Source organism: Chamaea fasciata, unplaced genomic scaffold, assembly GCF_029207755.1.
Source record: "Chamaea fasciata isolate MVZ Bird 193981 ecotype frontalis unplaced genomic scaffold, bChaFas1.0.hap1 SCAF_16, whole genome shotgun sequence".
Lineage (NCBI taxonomy): Eukaryota > Metazoa > Chordata > Aves > Passeriformes > Sylviidae > Chamaea > Chamaea fasciata.
The window spans coordinates 16293029-16315841 of record NW_027094101.1 but is presented as its reverse complement, the minus strand read 5'-3'; the positions used below and the strand labels follow the sequence as shown (position 1 = coordinate 16315841).

At 43.2% G+C, this 22813-nt stretch overlaps 1 protein-coding gene across 5 annotated transcripts in view; it reads right to left on the bottom strand.

Moving 5' to 3' along the window:
• Window positions 1–2988: 2988 nt before the first annotated feature.
• The window catches only part of CRAMP1 (cramped chromatin regulator homolog 1), a 49581-nt gene continuing 29756 nt past the window's right edge, over window positions 2989–22813 (bottom strand). For 3 of the 5 annotated variants that reach the window (XM_066198511.1, XM_066198512.1, XM_066198510.1), the window contains exons 10-21: window positions 21460–22719; window positions 19080–19254; window positions 16707–16888; window positions 15974–16048; window positions 14656–14737; window positions 13842–13946; window positions 13008–13186; window positions 12391–12459; window positions 10856–11090; window positions 10379–10543; window positions 9592–9737; window positions 2989–7272 (exon numbers count right to left, since the gene is read on the bottom strand). In XM_066198511.1, coding sequence (XP_066054608.1) covers window positions 7108–7272; window positions 9592–9737; window positions 10379–10543; window positions 10856–11090; window positions 12391–12459; window positions 13008–13186; window positions 13842–13946; window positions 14656–14737; window positions 15974–16048; window positions 16707–16888; window positions 19080–19254; window positions 21460–22719 — 2838 coding nt within the window. In that variant the 3' untranslated portion in view covers window positions 2989–7107. The remainder of the gene's footprint in view (window positions 7273–9591; window positions 9738–10378; window positions 10544–10855; window positions 11091–12390; window positions 12460–13007; window positions 13187–13841; window positions 13947–14655; window positions 14738–15973; window positions 16049–16706; window positions 16889–19079; window positions 19255–21459; window positions 22720–22813) is intronic. The other 2 variants (XM_066198514.1, XM_066198513.1) reach the window with 2 other exon arrangements.

Sequence of the window (22813 nt, the reverse complement as noted above, 5' to 3'; positions counted from 1 at the left end):
TCAGATACGACCAGGTGGATGACCTGCCCGGCCTGGTAGCAGAGCTACGAGAAAGACTAAAAAGGCAGATAAGTACTAGAAAATCAGAGAGAGACATAGACTGGTGGGACCATGCTCTGGCCTCCCAAGCAGACATAAGACAGGAGCAGCCAACAGAAAGGAGATCCTCTATCCATCCTCCGGCAAAGATCAGGTACCAGTTGTGAAGTGAAAAGCAAGTGGAAGGCAGTCTGTACTTGAGGAATCAAGCAAAATTCTTCTTTCTCCACCTCGCTTTTCTCTCACAATATCCTCATACGCAAACTCAAGAAAAGTGGGTTGGATGAGTGAACAGTGGGATGGATTGAGAACTGCTTGAGTGGCAGATCCCAGAGGCTTGTGATCAGTAGAACAGAGTAAGGCTGGAGACCTGTCATTAGTGGTGTCCCCCAGGGGTCTCAGTTGGGCACAGTGTTGTATAACTTGTTCATCAATGACTGGATGAAAGAGCATATGCCTCCTCACCAAGTTCACTGCTGATACAAAACTTGGAGAACTGGCTGATACCTCAGAGGGCTGTGCAGCCCTTCAGAGAGACCTCAGCAGCTTGGGGAGATAGGTAGAGAAGAACCTTCTGAAATTCAACAAGGGGAAATTCAGATCCTGCAGCTGTGGAGGAGCCGCCCTGGTCACCAGTACAGGCTGGGAGCTGATCTGCTGGGCAGCAGTGCTGCAGAGTGGGACCTGGGTGTCTTGGTGCACAGGTATCTGTCCCTGACCAGCTGTGTGCCTTGGGGCCAAGAAGGGCGAAGTTGTCCAGGCCTTAGAAAGAGTATTGCCAGCGGGTCAAGGGAGATGATCCTGCCCCATAACTCAGCCCTGGTGAAGTCACATTTGGAACATTGTGTACACATCTGGGCCCCACAATACCAGAGAGACATGGAGCTCCTGGAGCAGTTCTATCAGAATGCTACTAAGTTGGTCAAGAGTCTGGAGAATCTCTTATGAGGAAAGGGAGCTGGACCTATTCAATCTCAAGAAGAGATGGCTGAGAGGGGACCTCATTAATGTGTATAAATATCCAAAGGGTGGGTATCAAGAGGATGGACCAGGCTCTTCTCTCTGGTGTCAGCCAGTAGAACAAGTGGCAAAGGCAGCAAATGATGCCCAGGAAGTTTCACCCAAACATGAGGAAGAGCTTCTTCACTGTGCAGTGACTGAGCACTGAACAGGCTGCCCAGAGAGAGCGAGGAGTCTCCCTCAGTGGAGATATTCCAGAACCATCTGGACACAGCCCTATGACAAGTGTTCTGGGATGACCCAGCTTGAGCAGGGAAATGGGATCAGATGACCCACTCTGGTCCTTTCCAATCTGATCAGTTCTGTGATTGCTGTGTGTCAGGCCCCTATGCCTCACCTGGCCTTGTCAGTGTGTACAGGGGTTTGGCAGCAGAGTGTTGAGCAGAGTCTGGCTGCTGTGATCCACCCTGCTCCCTGGCATGCGTCCATGGTTTGCTCACAGCCCTGCAGCTGAAGCATGGGATGACTGCCACATGAAAGCTGTCAGCTGCCTGGAGAATCTGCACTGGGAGGAGACGGTATAGCTGCACCTGCAGAACCAGCATTTGCATGGCCTTTCTAACTATTTTTCATTGACTGTAACATCACAAGCCAACATTTTCAGCTGAAGGTTTTATTTCACAGGTCTACAGCTTTCCATATGTCAAGAAGTAAACTTAGAGGCATAAATTTCGCAGCATATTGCTGCTTTTGTTTTGAAGGACTAAAAAAAGCAAATCAAATAAAGCCAATAAAAACCCATGGAAAATATGTACTATCACTGCAGTATCTTGTTCTGCTAATCATTTTTAGGACTCATTCCATTTTTACAGTCTTAAATTTTGGTCATTAAGGGCAAAATTAGCTAATTTGTGAGAGAAGATTCAGAAGGAGCTTTGACAGAAGGTGGAAAAGATTTAAAGGTCTTGTGCTGACAAAGGCTCACAGCCAGTGGAGGGGAGAAGATGCACGTAAAGAGCTCAAACTTAGTCATAGCCCAATTTTTTCAGTAAAAAGATGGGAGAGATGAGCACACACTTTTTGGGTGGGAAGGAAGTATCAAAATATTACTAATAAAACTTATGTTGAGCTTTTTAGAACATTCTTCATTTCTAACCAATTACACACTTGCACTTTCTCAGTGCAACATTAAAGCTGCCTTTTGGTATGTCATAGAGACCAAAATCCTAGAAGCATACAAAAAGGAGTTAGTTACTGACCTAGATCACAGGAACTTCAGGCCTTGAGTCCAACTTGCCCAAAAGCAGGGTGTGCTGGGTCAGCCCATCTTTCTATGAGCTTAAGTTTTATCTTGGAAAGCTCTGAAGACAGACTATACAACCATATCAGGGCTTCCTGTTCTTGAGTGTCCTGGGGTGAAAAGGTGTTTCCGGTAGTGGCTGTATAAAACATGATGGTCTGAATACAACCTCCACAGCCAAGTTTCTACTTATCTGAAGCTGTAAATGGAAAAAACAAAACCCCAAACCCTCAAGATATATACTACCATTTTTATCGTACCTTCTTAGTGGTGGCGGTTGGAATTTTTTTTGGTGGTTTTCTTGTTTGTTGTTCCCTCTTTCTCCCCCTTGTTACTGGTGCCTATGGCCCTAGCCAGGCCATTCATGATAGCCAGCCCTCTGGTTTGCCACATTTCTGAAACTCACCATGAGCAGACATGACTGAGAACGGAAGCTATAAAGCAAAAACCACCCTACCAAGATTTTCTCTGATCATGGTGAGACTCATCAAAATTCTGGGATGGGAGATGCCAGTGGGAGTTAGGCAACTGATTTCACTGCAACCAAATCACCTTGAAGGGCTCGGCCTTACGGACGAATTTTAACCCCCACCCCCACAAGGCCATGAGCATGTAAATAAAGCTTAAATGAAAAAATCTGAGAGGACATGACCAGCAAGGAACACACTGGACGCAAGTTAGACCAAGTATTAGTATGTATTTATGCACAAGAATAAAAACAGCTTTACAAGTTGAATTGGAAATTTAAACAGAAGAAGTTTAACAGCTTTTGTATATTATATTAAATAACCAAAACACCTTTTTCCAAAATTGGTAAAGAATAAATAATATAATTTACAGTATGGTACAAAAAATAATCAGTAAGGACAGGCATTTTGCTTTATACATACACTATATAGGTATATTTATAATCTATAAAACAAATTCACATCTCAAACAAGCCAGAAACTTAGATGATATGGCTTAACTATTATTAAAAGAAACAGCATTAAATTTTGCTGCCAGAACCATAAGCTCTAAAGCAGTTATCATTTTTCAATAATTAATGATAACTTATTGCCGTAGTGCTTGCCAAGATTTCACTCAGTTAACATTTACAAATTGCTGTGAAATTAACAGATTCAAAGGTCTAAAAAGGTTAAGAAAAAGTGCAGTACTTTCCTTATAAATGCATCTGAAGTCTGAGTGTAAAAAACAAAATGCAACTGAATTTCCACTCTGGGATCTGCTGTCAGTAAATAAGATGTCCTTTATAGGTTAGATTTGAATCAAGTAATTTAATTCAATTTAGAAATATAGAGGGTGTCAATAAAAGGCTTAACAATGCTGTATGACAATTACTACTCCTATGCTTAGTAGATTTAGTGATACAGGATAAAAAGGATTGTGCGAGTGATCAGGATGCAACACCTCGCACAGATCTGTCAGTGTGTGCACACACCTGGGTGGATCTAACCTTGGCCTATGGTATTGCTCTGGTGTAGCAAACCCAGCCCATGGTGATGAGACACTGCATCTTCTGCCATTTACCTTGTCAACTGCTCAGAACTGCCTTATGGTCACTGAGAGGGAAAAGCCTAGAGCAGTTACTCCTACACCTGGAGGCTGTTAGTGTCCCTTAGTCCTCTCCAACACCTCATAGTGTCCCAGGAAAGTACAAACCTAATGAAGTCACTTTGACCTCAGAAATGGTACTGTGTGCATTTCAGTGTCACTTGCTTGGTTGTATGCTTAGCCTGACATTGTTGCTCATACAGATTTTGTTACTGCTGTTGGGGAAGCTGAAATAATTAAAATTGAAGAAGTTTTGAGTATTACCCCCCACCCCCCCAAATCTGCACATGCACATGTGTGTGTGTGTGCACGAGTGTATACACCACCTCCTTAGCAGTCTCAGGCACAAACTGATGATGACTATTATTGTAAAGCACACTGACCTAAAATCTAGAGCTGGTCCGATCAGAGATGCGTTTAAATGGCCTTTCACATAGTAAGGGTTTCAAATACTGCATCAATTCAGAATTACCACAATTATCTTAATTATTCTGAAGTTCTTCCTTTGTCCTCAAAGGGCTTTATGCTTAAAAAGCAGTTTGCAATGCATTACATTTCTGAAATCAAATTCTGCTTCATAATGCAAACTTTTAAGTGGCTGATGCCAAACACATTCCTAACCCCAACATTCCGAGTGCTGAACGGATTTCTGTAATTTATACTCTGTTATTACTGAGTGGTTCAAGCCCACTTACTAAAGTTCAGGGTATTAGAAGTTTTCTGATGTCATGGCATCATCAAAAATAGCCACTTGCGCTGCCTTAATTCTGCAGTTGTGTCCTTCCCCCTGGGTGAGCTGAGGCAGGGCAGCTGACAGCTCCTTGTATCACAGGCAAAAAGCCTTCATGGATGAGGATGAAGTGGTCTGCTCTCCACTCCCTTGGCAGGTGCAGCAACACTGGCCTTTATTCTAGGCAACTTCAGAGCCAAACCCAGTGTCATATCCACTGCATTACCAGCATCAATAGGGCAGATGAAAAGTTTGTCAAGTTACAAATACACTGGAGACACTCACATTATTCTTGCAATATTTAGAAGTTTAAGAATGAGAGTTAAGATTTCTTTTTAGACAGTACTTGATTAGAATGTAACACATTTCCTTCTGCATGTTCTGTAATCCACTGCCATAGTAGGTGCCTTCTACTTTTGTCCTGCAAATCTGAAGGATTTCTGGAGACATAGCATATAGAACAATCTGCATTAGTAATGGAGGAACCCAAAACCAAGCGGGAACAATCTGGGACAAGTCCAAACCAAAACACAACTAAATTCTAAGTAAAACTGAAATTTCAGTGAGCATGACTCTTGAGATTAACAGGTATCCTCTCCATACCAAGGGGGAATGCTCAGAACAAAACAGACCCTAGCATTCATTTCTGTGACAGCCTTCAACTTCCTATTCCAGGTTTATGTGATTTCCTGACAATCCTGTCAGAATTCCCAAACAAGACTCTGTGTGCATCAGAAAACTTCTTCAGCTTTCTTCTAATGACAGAAAACACAAGGCCAACTCCATAGAAGCTAAAAATCATCTGCCTAAAGCAGGGTGAAGGGACTGGGCGAACAGCAGTCAGTGCATTGTGTGCAAGTTACAAGAGACTCCCAGTCAAAGAAATGACTTGTACAAGTAGCTAAAGGCAGGCAGAACTACATCCACCAAGTATAGTGCAAGTTGGGAAATGAACCCATGATAACAGCCTAAGAGATGGAGAAGGTTTGTTTATTTATTAATACAAAGTTGAGGTTTATATAGGAGCAGCCCCTTGGAAAAGTTCAGAGCTACCCACACCAGCTAAGAGACATCCTCTTGACTAGAGAAGCAGACAAGTGTTTACAAAAGGGGCACAACATGGGTGGGAAGGGAAAGGGAAAGGGAAAGGGAAAGGGAAAGGGAAAAAGGAAAGGAAAAAGGAAAAAGGAAAAAAGAAGGGGAAGGAAGGGGAAGGAAAGGAAGGGGAAGGGAGTAAGAAAAGTCTCCTGAGTTATAAAGCTAGAATTGATGGACAACCACCTCCCCAGAAATTAACTTGCTATCCTGTTGAACCCACTGGAATCAGGATCTGTGTTTTTCCTACAGTAAAACAAAACATTAAATGCACAGGGATTTCAGACAGGGAGTGCCAGACCCACTCATGCCTGGGAGTGACTGTAATGAAGAATGATGCTGAGCACCCAGAGCACCCAGAGTTCACAGAACAAAGAGGAAGTAGGGAAGGACTAAGGGATTAAGCTAGAACTTGACACTTCTCTTCATGACATAAAACCGATCTCAACTGCTTTAGCATTAACCTAGTATTTGTTCCTACACATTAAAATATTCTTTCCTATTTCCTCTCCCAGGTAAATCCTCAGTTTTTGTGAAGGTGACAATATTTACAAGTTTCCAGCAAAGCCAAGACTAGTTATGACACAGCTGTCCTAGTGTAAGCTCTTAAACCATGTTTCCAGATCTAAAAAGGAACTTTCTTCAGGAAGAGCAATAAAGCACTCTCCCACTCACAGGGTCAACTGTGCAATGTGCTGAAGAATCTCAAAGGTTATGAGTGCAGTCAGGGTGATGATGATGATGATTGTGATGTGATGGGGTTTAAAAGTAGGGGATCCAAGCAGCACAGGAGGAGGGCAGATTAGAGCTCCCCTACCAAACGAGCAAGCAGGTGTGAGCCCTGCTGGAATGGTCAAAGAGCCAAAGGAACAGAGTGGTCTGTAAGAACACAGCATTGAGGAGTGGCAGTGCCCTGGACAGAGTGCAAGAACTTCAGTTTGACTGAATGGTAATAAGACTGCCAAATAGGACTGCCAACTAGGTGTCAAGATACACAATGGTTCCCCTACCCACCCCTACCCTTCATCCTCCACAACTTTCACGTGGATCCAAAAGCATGGCATTCTGATCTCTACACAAACAATAATTCATTTACAGGAGCTTGTAGCAATCCCATCCCTACTTGAGCCGCTTGCTTAGGCCATTCCAAAGTACAAGTCCAGGACTGTCCCACAAACCTTCAATCTTTCATCACTGATGCAGGGACACACTATCTCCTGTAATGTTATTCCACGTTCTGTTGTTGCCAGCATATTGCACATTCCAGGACTTGTAAGTACTTCTTGAGGCCTTTGAAACCAATGCCTCTCTGTTAGAAAGAAGCACACTGGACAGTGATAACTCAGCCTCAGCTGCTGCCCTCGTCAAGTTCCAGCTCTGCAAGCTCCAACTTAGCTGAACCATCTGCACCAGCCTGCTGGTCATTCCCTTACTGTGACAGATCCCCTATCGGGGGACCACCACCTCCTCCATCAAACAGGATCTCCCTGCGAGTCGGCTCAGGTATCGACAGTTCCTGAGCAAGGTCATTAAACCGAGATATGTAATCTATGCTGTTCTCATTCATCATGCAAGCCAGCTGCGAATCCACCACCTGGAAGAGACAAGGAGAGAAGAGATGAGCTACACGTCAGTGGCAATTTCATGGAATAACTGAGGTTGGAAGGGACATCTTGAGAGCGTTTTATCCAACCACCTCACTTGAGCAGGTTCAGCCAGAACAGGTTGCCCTGGACCTTGTTGAGCAGGTGCTGAATTATCCCCGTGCACAGACGTTCCAAAACTCTCTGGATACCCTGCTTCCGTGTCTGATTACCTCAAAATAGATCTCTTGTCTTCAGGTAGAATTTAATGTGTTTCAAATTTTGCTTGCAGCCTCTTGTCCTGAGAAGAGTCTGGCTCCCTCAGCTTCTCCCCAGCCTCTCCTCATATGAAAGAGACACTTTATCTTACTTGACCCAAGTCAGGGAACAGCTCTTCTCATCCACAGCTAAATGGAAGCTTCTAAAAAACCTAACCACGTATAGTCTCAATGGGCCTTACCTGCTCCAATTTAGCATTAAGGTGCACGGGTAGATTATCTCAAGGTATTACCTCTGCCACAAGAGCTGCTTCTCCTGTGCATAACGTGGAGGCTTACCCCGTTTTCTTCTAAAGGGAGTTGGTAATATTGAGGGCTGCAATGTCACTTCAATCCATGTAAATAAATCATTGTATGTTTCTTTAATTAAAACACACCTTGACAGCTTCTCACTACCAAGCAAACAGAATCTTTTTCTTTATGCCAGAAGTGCATCTGTGTTTCAGGTCTGAAGGTACCAACATCACATTAAATCAGCATGACCTTGCTGCAGCTCCTGGTTACGTGGTCTGTAGAGAACCTCCTTATCCAAATCCAAAGGGCAATAGAGAAATGACACATTCCTTCCATAATGGCAAGTCCCCAAGAAATTACAAGTTATGTGATGTTGTACTGAGTTAATAACTAAACTGTGGGATAACAGACTGGAATGGACCTCAAGAGGTCCCTAATTCAACCTCCTGCTCAAAGCAGGTTCACCTAATAAGGACAGACCAGCTTACTTGGAGCTTTATTGATGTGAGCCCTGGAAAGCTCTGAAGACAGTCACTGCATAACATCCCTGGGCATCTCTCTGCCCAGTCTCTGGGCAACCTGTTTCCTTGCCTGCCTATCCTCAACGTGAAGTTTTTCTATAGATGTAGCAGAACCTTTCTCAGTTCATCTTTTGCTTGTTCCTCCCACCACCATTCTGTAAAGGGCTTTGCTACATCTTCTCAATGACCCTACTGCAGGCGTTGGCAGTTAGCAGGGTCCCTCCCACCCTGAAGCCTTTCCTAGGCTGAAGAAACCTAGACATCACCCTTTCTTCACTGCCTGATCTTCCTGGTAACTTGCTCCAGTTAATCTCTTTCTCCTATATACTGGGTGCTCAAAACTGGTGACAGTATTCTAGATGTGGTCTCACAGCAGGTGGACTTTACTACTCTACAGAGCAGAGCATGTTAATCGTAATTTTGTTCAATATCTTGGCCATGCTCCTGTTAAAAACAGCTCATGACATCGTTGGTCACCTTTGGTTCCACACCTTTGGATCCACCCTGGATCACACTCAGCCCATGACTACTGGCATATCCAAGTACAGCAGAGCTCCTTCCCACACAGCCAGCCCCCGGCTGTGGGGTTATCCCTGAATCCCTTCCCAAGGCAGGACTTGGCATTTTCCTTGCTAAGCCACGTAATGTTCCTGCAGCTCATTCTTTCTGTCTGTCTCTCTGAAACGGAGCTCTGTCCTTAAGTGTGTCACAGCCTTAAAAACTCCTGGGCTTCATTCTACCCCTTCAAAAGAGTTCCAAACAAAGGGATAGATAGCTCTGCCAACAGAGATATTAATTCAGCAGCACAGAACCTTCTGCCATCCTCTCAGGTGACTTGGTATTAGCCATGTCCTACTTCTTCCTTCTGGACCTTTTTGGTTTTTTTTCCTACCAGGCTTCCAACTGTATTGTAGCTGCATCACTATTAATCTTTCTCTTATCTTTAGCACTTTCAGTTCTTGCTCTACAAAGCAGGACACATAAAAGGAATGATTGAATCTTTGTCTGTCAAAACAAAGATATATCCAACATGTGAATATGACCTCCCTCAGCAAAAAGAACCTGCGTTGAAGGCACTCACAACAGCTTCTCACACCAGCTCTGGTGTCAGGTAATTACCCTCAGATAATTTTACATCTTTATGTTATGACTGTAATCTTCTACTGAGCTGAAGTGCAGGTATCAAAGCACCTCTGCCTTCGAAGTATCTCAGGAGGGTCTGACAGACAGCATCCAATAACTGTAACTTCCAGCATTGCAAGAGGAAGCAGACTCTGAGTGTAATTTGCTGACATACCTCTGCCACGTCTGCCAGGGACCGCGACACAAAGGAGTCCCGTGAGTTTCCATCCAGCAGGCTGGGTCCCAGTAAGGAGGTGCCACTGGTGTTCCCAACTGGTGTAGGTAACATTTTTCGTCCCTTCTCGGGGGAGATGAAACTTGCTACAAAGAAAAGGCACATCAGTAAGTCACTGCACTGAGTGTTTTTAACTAGGAGGATAAAGAGAAGGACAAGGAAATTCCAAACAGAGGATAGATATTAATTTCTTCCATCTTTTAAAAATTATCTGTTACCACCATCACCACACTGCTAAGAGTAAGGAGACTCATTACACTGGCCCCATGAATTATTAATTAAGAAAAACTCTCAACAACTAAACCTCAACCAAACCAAGAGAGTGACCTCATTGTCTTTGAGATAGTACTTATCAAGCACACAACAAAGTCTATTTTTCCACCAGCAGAGCCAAAGACATCTGTTCATTTTGGCACAACACTGCAAATGTCTCACCCTAACTGATGAGTCAGGCTCCAAACAGACTACAAGGAACTGCCAAGGAATTACTTGTCTCAAGGTACAGGCCCCAGTCTAGCAACAGGATCTTTTCAGGAACAGACTTGTAAAGAGAGAGAAAATGTATTCAAGGTAACACTGTGGAAATGAAAGCAAGAGGCATTTGGAATAATTCTACTAATGTCCTACTGGGTTTATAATTTTTCAAAGGATTCACTACTGATAAAACGTTTCTTTTTTTAACAGGAAAGCACTTTTTGGTTGCACTTCTTTGCATCTGGACACTTACAGAACAAGCTGCTGAGGGAGGAGTCTGTGGAATCATTGGGGTACCACTGGGGATCGTGGGTGGGAGATGCAATCCAGTTCTGCTGAGGACTACTGGATGGGGACGGAAGACTTTTAGAGCTGTCACTGCCATTTAGCTTTGCAGGAGAGAGAGAAACACCTTCACCTGTAAGCCAATGTCAGGGATCACGAATTCAGTCAATATGGTAAAGTTACAGGACACTGCACCAAGTTTTGCTTAGAAAGGAAAAAACCCCCAAAAAACAACAATAACCCCCCTGCCCCATATTGGCTGGAAAATAAAGGCCAGGCACAGAATTTTATTTCCAACAGATATTTGGAAACAAACAAACAAAAACAAACCAACAAAAACCTCATAACCCAAGAACTGCTTCCTGGAAAAGTTTCTGCTGCTATGTAAGATGTCAGGGATTTTTTTCTAAGTGGATAGGCAGACTTCAGCTAATCTTAGACTTACTGTATTGGCCAGAGCTGATGGCTATTTCAATGATGGAATCACTGATCTGAGAGGCAGGTTCCCCTTGGGAAAGCACATCTTCAGGTGGTCCAGGCAGGGAAATATCCAAGAGAGCAGAAACATTGGGAGGAGAGAGCCGAGTACTAGAAGCTTCTGATGAGGGAAGTGGAGGGGTGGACAGACCATTCTGGAGAGAAGTCTTGGCCAGTTCTGGCAGAGAAAGGACTGATGTGCCCTGTTACAAGAAACAGAATTAATTGTTCATAAATTTATAAAGGACTCAGAAAACTAAAAAGCAACATTTTGGCTCTTGAGTATCAGATTGAAACCTGACTTTTAAGGGAAAAATCTAGTAGATAACATGCCTAAATTAGAGGAATATTCTATTTATATAATAAATCTGTATTATTTTAATGAAAAGTACCTGTGAGCATAAACAAATATGCTTCAGCCCATATTCTGCCAAACCATGTGCAAAAATATGAGCCTGTAACATTCCAAAGAATATTTAAAACAGCCTGCATAACAGAACGAGCATAATCTTAAAATTAACATAATTTTGATAATTCTACAAGATAGTTCTAAGTAGGTGTGTATTAATTTGCCTTGGTATAGGCAAAACCCCTTTAACTGATGGAAGAGTATACAAATATTTTAAACTGGTAACTCACATTTATTCACTTTTTACAGCCAGACTTCCCAGATTTCAACTGATCTTTATGGAGTCTCATTACCAGTACCTCATCATTGGACTGTAACATTATTTTCTGATGTAGTGTATATACAGCTGTCATGAGAGCAACAACCAGGACCCAAGGCCCCAATTACCACAATAAATGCCTAATAGGTTCATGTCCTAACATCTGTCCCATAAAAAAATTTAATCTCCTTTATGCTCTCCAATCAAACTAATTTGACCTTTTTCACGTGCAGGCATCACAGGGAGCATGCTAAGTGCTTCCACTGAAGAAAAGAAGAGCCTGTATTCTGAGGCTTAAAAGTCCAGCACCAGGTCCCGGATCCCACCGGAGAAAGTCTGGGGGCAGGATGACAACACTCCTACAATTTAAGTGTCATCACAGTTACTCTTAAGTATCTATGTCTTACTGGATCCAGCACAATGAACAGTCAATCTCTGGAAAGGATGCTGACATTACAATCACACTTTTAGTCCTAATACTCCTCCTTTAGCGACATGGAGGCAAGCAGCACTGCAAACTGCTGAAATGTCTCCTTGTGATGTCTAAAATACACACATAGATACAGCAGAGTGACCATAAACTCCTCCACTCTATTAGGAGATATGTAAAGCTTGTTTGTCCTTCACAGGTCAGCTTTACTTTGATTTTAGGGAATGGCACACGCACATATTTAAGCAGCTTTCCTAAATTTCTTTGGATTTCTACAGACGCTAGGGATTTCATTTGGGTGGTACACAATTACCTGGGAGTACGGAGTTTTAACTAGCAATACCAGTGGTATTTTCACAGAACATTACCCATTCCAGAGCTCTGTTCCTTCAGCACACACTGTACCTGGAAGCCATCCTGCTCGGGCCGGGTCGGCAGGCTGATGTACGGCACCTGGCACCCTGGGCCTGAGCCCTGCAACCACAACAGAAACCATGTGAGTGACCAGCCACACAGGGAAGAGATAAAGGCCTAGCACCATTTATCTGTGTTCTTCATACATCTCATGTCTTTCAAAACTGTCCATCAGCTCCCTGAGAACATAATGTGGACTGACATGGACTAACATGTATCTGAGTCTCAGTGAAAGAAACAGCAAGGAGAAATTACAGTTTCTTTTCCAAATACAATCCCCAAAAGTCCATGCTTTGCCATAGATACCCTCCTGAATTTTTGAAATGCCATCATTTCTTTTCAAACCAGATTTCTGGATGGCTAAGTTCAATGCTGTACCAGCTGCAAACCATTTTACAGGATGGAAATTCATTTAATGAGATGATGACCTGATCCCTCAATCCCAAACAGACACTACACAACACAGACTGGGTCTGCCACAACAGCAGTGTCTAACAGCAAGCCCCAGGAGAAAGCTCACTGAGGAGTCATAATAATACAGCTTTTTTATACGAGGAAAGAGCAAGACAGTTAAGCACTTGAAAAAAGCTCATTTAAGAGCCTCTGACCTCCACAGTGGTGATGGAGCCTCCGTTCTGATGTGCTACTGCTGGCTCCTGCCCTGTCACCACCGTGGGCACTGCATCTGGTGACAATGGAGACACACCTGGCAAACCATCTGCATCCAGGACAGGCATGGGACTACCAGGGATAATGCCAGCACTTTTAGCTGCCAAGTCAATAGCACCTTGGGTGAAACAAAAAACATATTACAAGTTTCTTCTTCACTTTGTTATGGTTCTCTAAAATATGATTTTTTTAAACTTACCCAGAGTCAAAACTCAACCCATGTAAAAAAGAAGCAATAGTAATGATCTGATCATCTGGGTCAGCTGCTTCTCCGTACCAAGGGTAACATTGCTTTTAGCTAAAAAGTTTAACTTTTCTGCCCTGTTCCAACCTGTTATGAAGTATATCAAAATAGCTGAGAAACATCCCAGTTACCCCCCCATCTTTTTCTTCTATTTTTTTTTTTTTTTTTTAATGTCCTTCAAATTGGTAAGCATTTCATTATGCAATTTCCAGAAATTTCCTACGGGTTACTAGAGGAACTCTAGAAACAATAGAGCCTTATTTTGTTATCTTTCCTCTGGCAGCCATGTAGACTCAATGTAAAAAATATAAATTGTTGTAAGGGTCAACCGCACCCAGATCTTTTAAAATCCACTTCAAACATCTGAATGCCTTCTCATCTCAAAAGAATCCTCTAGGTAAAACATAGATGCAGTCACTGTTTTCACCTCATTAATTGTTCTAATTATGGAACCCACTCTCTGCTGCGAGACACTGTCTGCCTGGAGGACACCAGCATGGCTTTTATTGCAGAACTCAGAATGACTTACTAGACAGATGGTTGGTGGCCTGTGTTGGAAGAATTTTGGGCACAATTGGACGAGAAACAGCAGCTTTAGTCAGTGAGGACTGGATTGGCCGAAATGAACCTCTCCCTGGGGGGAAGCATTAATACCTTTCAGGGAAATGAAATCTAACACCTTTAAAACAGAACACAACACAGTTCAATGGAAGCAAATAAATTCCAAACAGCAGCGAGCTGCAGGAATCCAAGTAGTGGAGATGACGGAATAAACTGAGATGGAATTGGAGCTAAAACAGTGATATGAGCTAAGCAGTGTCTTGCCATGAACACATAACAGCAAGTGCTGCTGTGCTACTGGCGCTGCTCTCATACTGTCAGTGAAGACAACCCTTCAGGTGTCATGCTGGCTTTCATGGGGATCACCTGTACTACCACTGTACTCAAGAGTGTACCAGCAGAAGAGGACGTATGGGCAGTGGACAAGCTGCTTATGCTGTATAAAATTTAGACAGTATCCCAGGTACTAGGGAAAGTCCACTATAAAATCTAGACAAATTATTATATCCTACAGAAGAAAGATTCCTATCTAGGTATTTTATTCTGAATTTCATCTCCCTTTTGAGAACTCCTTGCTCTTTATGCGATTTCAGTCTTGGGGAATTGAAGAAAAAATTTTTATCAAAAGCACAGCTTGCTTGACAATGATCCAGGAGAGCAATCCCATCATCCTCCAGGCTGGTGACACTGTCATTTTGAAAGAGTATTTTCTTCTTTTTAGAAATTACTTCTTTATGCAGTTTTAATGGACACTTTTCAGTTTTTAGAAGTGCTAGACTCACCTGTAATGGATGAGTTGGATAAGATAGAAAAGGAACAGACATGCTGGGACGGATTTCCAGATGGCCTGGGGAGCAGTGTTCTCTATGTGAGAGAAACAATAAACCAGAACAGATTTAAACAGAGACAGGGGGTAACACTCATTGTGTAAGTTGCAGGAGTTCACGACACCTTCCAGAATAAGCAGAGTATTTCCGTGGCATAACTATCATGCACCAGACACAGTGATGGGATCTGTGTGCTCTTGAGAAAAAAGCTACAGAAAGCAATGATGTGTTTTCTCTGTAAACTACTAAAATAAAGTATTTCCGCATGGAAAATTCTCAGAGAAATGCTGATTAGAACTATAATTCTCTCCGATTATACTTGCAGTGATTTTCAAATCTCTCTCAGAACTACAACAGTGATCTTAAACATGGGAACTAGTCTGTGTACAAACAGATCTGCCCTTAAAATTCAGCAACTGTGGATGAGTGAGATAGCTGTGTGTACTTGGGAGCTCTTAAAACACATAGAATTGCCCAGATCTGAAGATCACAGAATCAAAGAATAGTCCAAGGGTTATTTCTGCATCCCCAACTTTTATAAAAAATAGAAGAAAAAAAAAAGGTATAGTGACACGTGGGAACTTTGTTTTCCCCAGTAGGTTACTGTTATTTAGGTTTCAGATTTCTTTTTTCTCACCTGTCTCTGGTGTCCCAGTGATATGTGTCTATTCTCAGGGTTATCAGAGCAGTCGGAAGGAGGGTAATGTCTGTCTGTCACCAAAGCAGCACAACAACAGGCCACTCCTTCCACAGATCTCTTTCCAAGCCCCATTTTTTCTTCCCCAGAAATCATTGTTCTTTCAAAGTGTGTTATAGCTTATTTCACTACAGGGGCTTACATCCACCACAGTTTAACATCCACTATTGAGCAGGAAGCAGGAAAAGGATATAAAGGAAGATTTTGTTGTTAAGAGGGCTGCCAGCTCCAACACTGCCAGCACAGGACAGCACAGGGACACACTGGCTATGCCTCAGTGCCAGAAGGCCCAAGTAGCAGAACCTGCTTCCAGGTTCCAGAAGCCTCTTCCAGAGGCTTTTTTTTTATTTTTCCAAACTACCTTAGGCACTGGACTTCCACTGTTGTTGATATTCTTCATACAGGGAATGTAACATAGCTAGTTACACTAGAGACTGAAGTGGTTTTCCTTCACAATTTCAGCTTCCCATTTCCATGGATGCATGAAGGAACTTCAGTTTTTATTTGACGTGTGCCAATCACTACAGCCTTACTGATACTCAGTGAGCAAAACAGGCGTTTACACTTTGTTCTGACCTGTACTACCAGTGGCTTCCGCAAGTGCCTGTTCCGTAACTTCCTGGGCTTCGGCAGGAAGAAGTCCGACTGCATCTGGACAACAACAGGAAATGCATTACAACTATTTTAAGCATCCAGACACAGAACAAATTATATCCCCCAAATTCTTATTTTCAATAAAGATGAATTAAGAGTTAACTAAAATCCCGTGCTTTGTTTCAGATAGCACAATATCCTTTCTGCTAGAGTCAGAATATTTTCCACCAATAATGTATTTTTTCTTCTTTTTTTATGGAGATAAACTTTGTCCCAAAAAGCCATTTCATTACCAACTACTTCAGCTTACTACAAAATTCTTACTGAGATCGTGTACGTAAAAATTAGAATTTGACTTAAATACAGCAATAAGGCCTTGTTAAAATTAGCTACACATCAGAAGGGGATCAGTGTTTGCTAAATCTGGCACATATATTTGCTGGAGCAATTTAACTGGACAGCAAATCAATGTCATCGGGCTGCATGATGGCATTCAGATTTGAATTACCTGAACAGGTAATGTCAGTTCAAAGCACCGTTATATAGTCAAAATCTGACTCATCTCAGTTAATACAATATTAAACTTGTGCATGATAAGAAGCACTGCTTCACAAGGCAGGCCATACTTGTTGATAAATTCAGAATCCCTGTGATACCTCCTGGAAGCTGGCTCATGCACAGCATGCTGCATTTTCAATTCAGTCATCTCACTCACACTGATGGTATCCAGGTGCTGCCGGAAGGTCAGTTCTGCTTCCTTGCTGGGGAGGAACAGCTTCCCATGGCGGCTGTTGGGGGGCAGGGTTGTAGGGACTGCAAACAGTCCACTGTCAGCCTCAGTGCTCCCAGAACTTGAAGGACTAGCCACCAAGAGAGGTCTAGGGAGGTTTCTCAAACCTAGAAGATTTTAACAGCAATTTAAATGAAATAATGTGAAAACAAAAAGGAGATAACTCTTTATAAACTGCAGGATAATAGAGAGCCGGTACATAAAGATTCTGGCTCTGTCACCAGCTGTTTCCAAAATCAGGAATCTCTCCGTATTTCATTTGTCCCACCTGCAAACTGACAGTATTTACCTGCTATGGATACCACTAGTATTTACTTGCTTTGAAATTCTTGGAAGTAGGAGATTAAGTGTAATTTTACACTACTTAAGAAACTAGAATTGAAGCCCTGTTTTCAGCCTCACACAGGCCATGATAATCAGTTTATCTGTCCAGCTTGTAGATATACCTGAGGGCTTATTCCAGTAAACAAACTATATGCACCATTTCTTATGTAGGGGAAGATAATACACAGAGCCATTTTAGAGCGTTTATGATTTATTTACACTCCCCACCCCTGCTTTCCCTATAGTAATTTGAAGTGCAACCCGAATAAAATCAATCTGGTGATGGAGAGGAGACTAATTTACCAACAGACCTTCCCAAAGATGGACTGTCTGCAAAACACATTTGGCACAATGAAATAATGGTACCTTGTCTCAGTAGAACTTCCCCATTTACATTTAAGTTTAAAAAAATATGGTAGGCTTTCCCTCTGCAGGCAGCCAGGTTGGATGAAAGCCAGCACTGTTAGCCTGTCACTCTAAGGTACCAAAGATGTGCCTTTCTACACAGGTGCTTTACAGCACCAGTTAACCCAGTTAACCTGCTCCTGGGTTCACAGCGTCTCAGAGCAGGGGTGTGAAAAGGACTGCCTAAGAATCACAACTGGACCCAGTAACCCCAACACCATCACAAACTTTCCTGAAGTCATAAACATTCAGTGGCAAATGCAACTGGGCTGAAGCACAGAATCAAAATTCTTGGCCTGCATGGCTGGGGCTCACAGGTTACAGCAGCTGTACCTCCTATTAAAGAAAAGTCAATTCATAATCATCCTCTATCTTGTAATCATAGAATCACACGACTGGTTTGGGTTGGAAGGGACCTTAAAGACCATCTCACTCCACCCCCTGCCACGGGCAGGGACACCTTCCACTATCCCAGGTTGCTCCAAGCCCCATCCAACCTGGCCTTGAACACTGCCAGGGATGCAGGGGCAGACACAACTTCTCTGGGCAACCTATGTCAGGGTTTCCTAATATCTAATTTAAACCTATAGTGGCAGGATGGCACAGGACATTTTCAGTAATTATTTATCAACAGATTGATTATTAATCAACAGGCATTTACTTGCCTGTTTTGTAAGCTGATACTCTCGAGATCTTTCACCCTGTGCCAGTCAGCATGTGCTGGTTCAGGCTGAGAAGTGGTTAATTTTCTTCAGTGGCAGTTTTGGATTTGTGTTGCAAACACTGTTCATAACTCAGGGATGCTTTAGTTACTCCTGAGCAGGACTTACACTGGTCAAGGCCTTTGCTGCTCCTTGCCCCACACTGCCAGTGAGGAGGCTGCGGATGCATGAGGAACTGGGAGGGGACAAAGCCAGGACAGCTGATCCCAGCTGACCACAGTGATAATCCCACACCATGGGGGGTCATGCTTAGCATATGGAGCTGGGGGAAGAAGGAAGGGGTGGACATTCAGAGTGAGGGCGTTTGCCTTCCCAAGTTATTGCTACATTTGATGGAGCCCTGCAGTCCTGTGGATGGCTGAACACCTGCCTGCCCAAGGGAAGCAGGGAACGAATTCCTTGTTCTGCTTTGCAAGCATGGCATTTGCTTTCCCTAATAAACTGTTTTTATTTCAAACCATGAGTTCTCTCACTTTTACTCTTCCAGTTCTCCCCCATCCAACCAGAGGGGAGTGACTGAGCAGCTGCATGGGGCTGAGTTGCTGGCTGGGGTTAAATCATGACACAGCTCTCAAAAAACCCCAAGCATCTTCTCTAAGAGAGACTAAGGAGAGTTCTTCTGGATTGTGAACTGCATTATTGATGTGTATTGTTATTCAAGATTCAAAGCAGCACTGGACTTAGGACAATTCTAAAGCAAATTAACACACAACAATGTTCTCAGACAGAGAAGTTTCCTAAGAGTAAGAGCACTCCTCCTTACAGTGTTCCATCATTGGGAAGTTCTTGTCATGGTGTGAGGTATTAAGAAGTTGATTTCGTCAAGTGGATTTTTAGGAATACTCACCGGAGGAGCTGGAAGCAGCACCAGGAGAAAAAGTCTTGTTGCGAAGGGCAGACTGATTCCGTGTGCAGCCTGGACTCCTGGTGTTGATGGCAATCACCTTTCCTGGGGGAGTCAGGGACTGCTCCTCCTGAGCAGGCTTTATAGGTGACGTGGCAATGGAGCTCATCTCGGGCATCTGGAAATGCACGTTAAATGAACACCGTGTGCTGGTATAACAGATGTATTGCGAAACTCACTGTACTTAGGAAGCCTTAAAATTAAAATCTGACATACTACAATACCTTAAAGTTCTCTAAGCAATACCTCCTAGTGGGGGTGAGGGGCAGCTGAAATTACCCTCCTGCCCATTTAGCAGTGTTGGATGTCACCAATTCAATATATTAATCTATGTTACAATTGGATTAACACTCAACAAGCTTCACGCAATATGCTGGATTGAAAGAAAAGAGGAAAAAAAAGGTGTTGGTTTTAATTCAGTGCAAAACTATTTTTCATAAACTCCATCCATAGAGCTGCTCTGGTGAGAAATACATTTGGACAAAAACATTTTAATTCTGTTAATTCTAATCAAGTAGTTTTGATTTTTTTCCCTTCCCTTCTCTTTCACACTGTAATGCAGCATTAACAAGAGACACATGGGCTTCAATAATTTCCCAGGCCTATCCAGTTGTTTCATTAAGTTGTTTAACCATTTTCTAGAAAACAAACCCTGCCTTTTTAAGAGATCCGTGTGCAATCACAGGCTTAAAACTACACTCCCTGCTCAACTGCAATGCCACATCAGAGTTTGTTTTATGCAGATGATTTTCATTTAAGGAATGAACCACAGCACAGCTGGCTGCTTTGGCTGTTACAAATTATCTGGAGAAAACATCAGGCATGCACACAATCAATCTTTCCTCTTAAAATACCCTGTGGAAAAAATATCATGGTTCCTGTCATTATTTGATGAAATGCAACTTTCAAGACATCTACAGTACTTTCAGTGAAGCAGGAAAGAACTTCCTGGCCTTTGCAATATCAGTGCCACAATGTTCATGCTGCAAGGAGAGTATGTTTTTCTGAAAAACAGTGAGAATAAAGTGGTATTTGACAAATGAAAGGTTGTGTTCCTTCTTTTTGCTGGAATGTACAATATGGTACATATCCTTCAAGAGCTCCTTTATTGTTCAGTAGTACTATGCTACTTTGATTAAGACAGCAAGAGTGTGAAAGTGACAGGAAAACACATGCAAATCCTAACTGCTGGTTTCTCTCCCTCTTCAATTCCTCTCCCCAAAAAGTCTCAGGGATGTCCTTCTTTATAGTTTGTGATTGTTTCATCATGTCATGCCTAGCTGTCACCTGTGTCACCAGAAGTAAAAGTATATGCCAAAAGGGAGACAGCATCTCATATCTGTGAGATGTCAGACCAAAAGCCTTTGCAGTTTAAACGAAGTCTATATCTGGAGCTGCATCTGAACAAAGATGGGTTTAAATTTATAAAATCCTTCATTCCATGTCTGTAGGATCAGAATCAAAAGGAACTTTGAGGGGAACTAAATCACCAACAAACAAGGATCAAAGAACGCCATGTTTGGGAACAGTGATACATTTGCATCCTGGGTAGAACAGAATCTTTAGCTCATCATACCTACCACAGGCATTTGAGCAGATCTGCTGAACTATGTGTCTTTTAAAAAAGATGTTTTACTAAGTTTCAGTTGGCTGCCCAGGTATCACTGGGGCAAATCTTAGATACAGGTAACAAAACACAAGAAGGAAAGCAAGTTCCTGCCCTAAGGTCTGCCTAATGAGGAAAGTATTTTTCTGGGACTGTTAAACAGCTATCCTGGAGTCTGGGAACTTCTACATAAATCAACTGTGGCAGGCGCAGTTCTATTGATTCTGCCATTGTGAAGAAATACATTCTTTTCACTCTCACACTGTGCAATTTGAACTACATAAGCATTGAAAATCAATGCAGTTTTCATGTGGAATATTAATCTCATCCAGGCTCCATTTCCCACAAAAGATTGGACGAGAGAATCTACCAAGGCCCTTTCCAATCTGGGCTGTTCTAAGGTTCGAATCCGAGAGAGAACAGAAGGCACCTCACCTCACAACTGACCTTTTGAGTAGTCACATTTTAAATGTTACCTGGAACACCAATGAGACTCACAGCAAACCAGAAGCCAAAAGGCAGTGTAAAAAGCACACTGAAGCAAAGTCCACTCTGTAGCCAGCTGTCTTGTGTTGTGGTTTTTGTATAACTTAAACATGGGAATCTCCAAAGCTCTTGACATGCTAGTTATTGATTTATTGTGAATGCACAACTGGGCAATTGTTCCCCAAATGAGACTAGAGTTTAGTATCTGGAGCATGAACAAGAGCTACTTACTGGTTTGGGATTGACTTCAGTAGAGATGAGTTTCAGAAGGCAATTCAAGAGTCTCTGCTTGTGAAAGGTAGGACATGCAGGGACAGCACTTGACTCAGACGTTTGCTCTCCAGCATCCTGGGTTTCTGGATCCAAGACAGCCAACCAGTCATATTCCAGCTGCAGCTTGTTCGGTTTGCCCATCATGAGGTAGACTTCAGCCAGCGTAAGGCTCTCAGAGGTTCGCAGACTCCATCCTTCTTCTCTGACTTGCTGGGAGAGCCGACTTGGGTCATCTTTGAGAGACTTTGTACTGGATTGTCCCTGAGGTGGAGGTGAAAACAAGGAGCCCAGCTTCTCTTGAGAATCCTCCATTACTGCATCCACGATATCCTTGGTACAAGCATCAAGCTGCTGGCCCTGGCTGTGGCTGGCCTGAGTTTCACATCTGCTGCTGCCAGGGGAAGCCACACCACCTCTCAGTAGCTGGGAACAGGAGTCAGAGGTCTCTGCACTTCTCCTGCTTGGAAAAGCCACTGGAGAAGCATTACCAGCTGCTGATACAGAGTCTTTCCCATGCAGTTTGTCTGTGCAAGAACATTTCTCTGGGACAATTAGGTCCTGGCAGGACTTCATGTACCGTGGGAATGGATCGAGCAGAGAGAGCTCCTCCACATCAGGGATCTTGCTGCAAGTGCACGCTGTGCTGCACAAAGGTAGCACAGCTGCCTGGTCACTAGCCAGGGCCTCCCTGCCCTCCATGCAGGGGGCCACTGAGCTCAGCTTTTCCTGGTGTCCTCCTGGATCCTGAAGTCCAGAAGGTGCTTTCTGGAGGGAATTAGTGATGCCAAGACTTGAGACTGTTCCTTCCACCAGGACAGGTTCTGGAGCAGCATCTTCAGTGCTTGCAGAAACTTCAGCTGTAGGCTGTAAGGTTCTGCTGGGCTCTGTAGTGCTCTCTGCCCTTCCCACACCCTTACCTTCCATTCCCCGCAGGTATTTCAGCTGTCCCCTTGCTGTCCCCTGACCACTCTGTATGCCGAGGATTTGGGCGGGGGGGAGTAAATGAGAGTCTTTTGTGCTCTGTTTGCATTTGCCTGTTTCCTGCCAATGCACGGTACAGAAGGCCTTAGAGTGGACCACTCTGGCTACCCCAGGCAGTGGAGTGAGGGTACAGTTCTCCCCTGGAAAGAGATGGAGCATCACTTTCTCCTCTGAGAAGCTGCCTCTTGTTTCTGAGTCTCTGGAGTCTTGAAGTTGCTGTTCTTCAAGTGTTTTACGCTAAAAAAGATGTGTCAAAGAATGTAACAGCCGTCTGCCCCTTCCAAAAAGGCACCTGGGAGCCCCTTTTGCAAGTTAAAAAAGTAAAATAAAA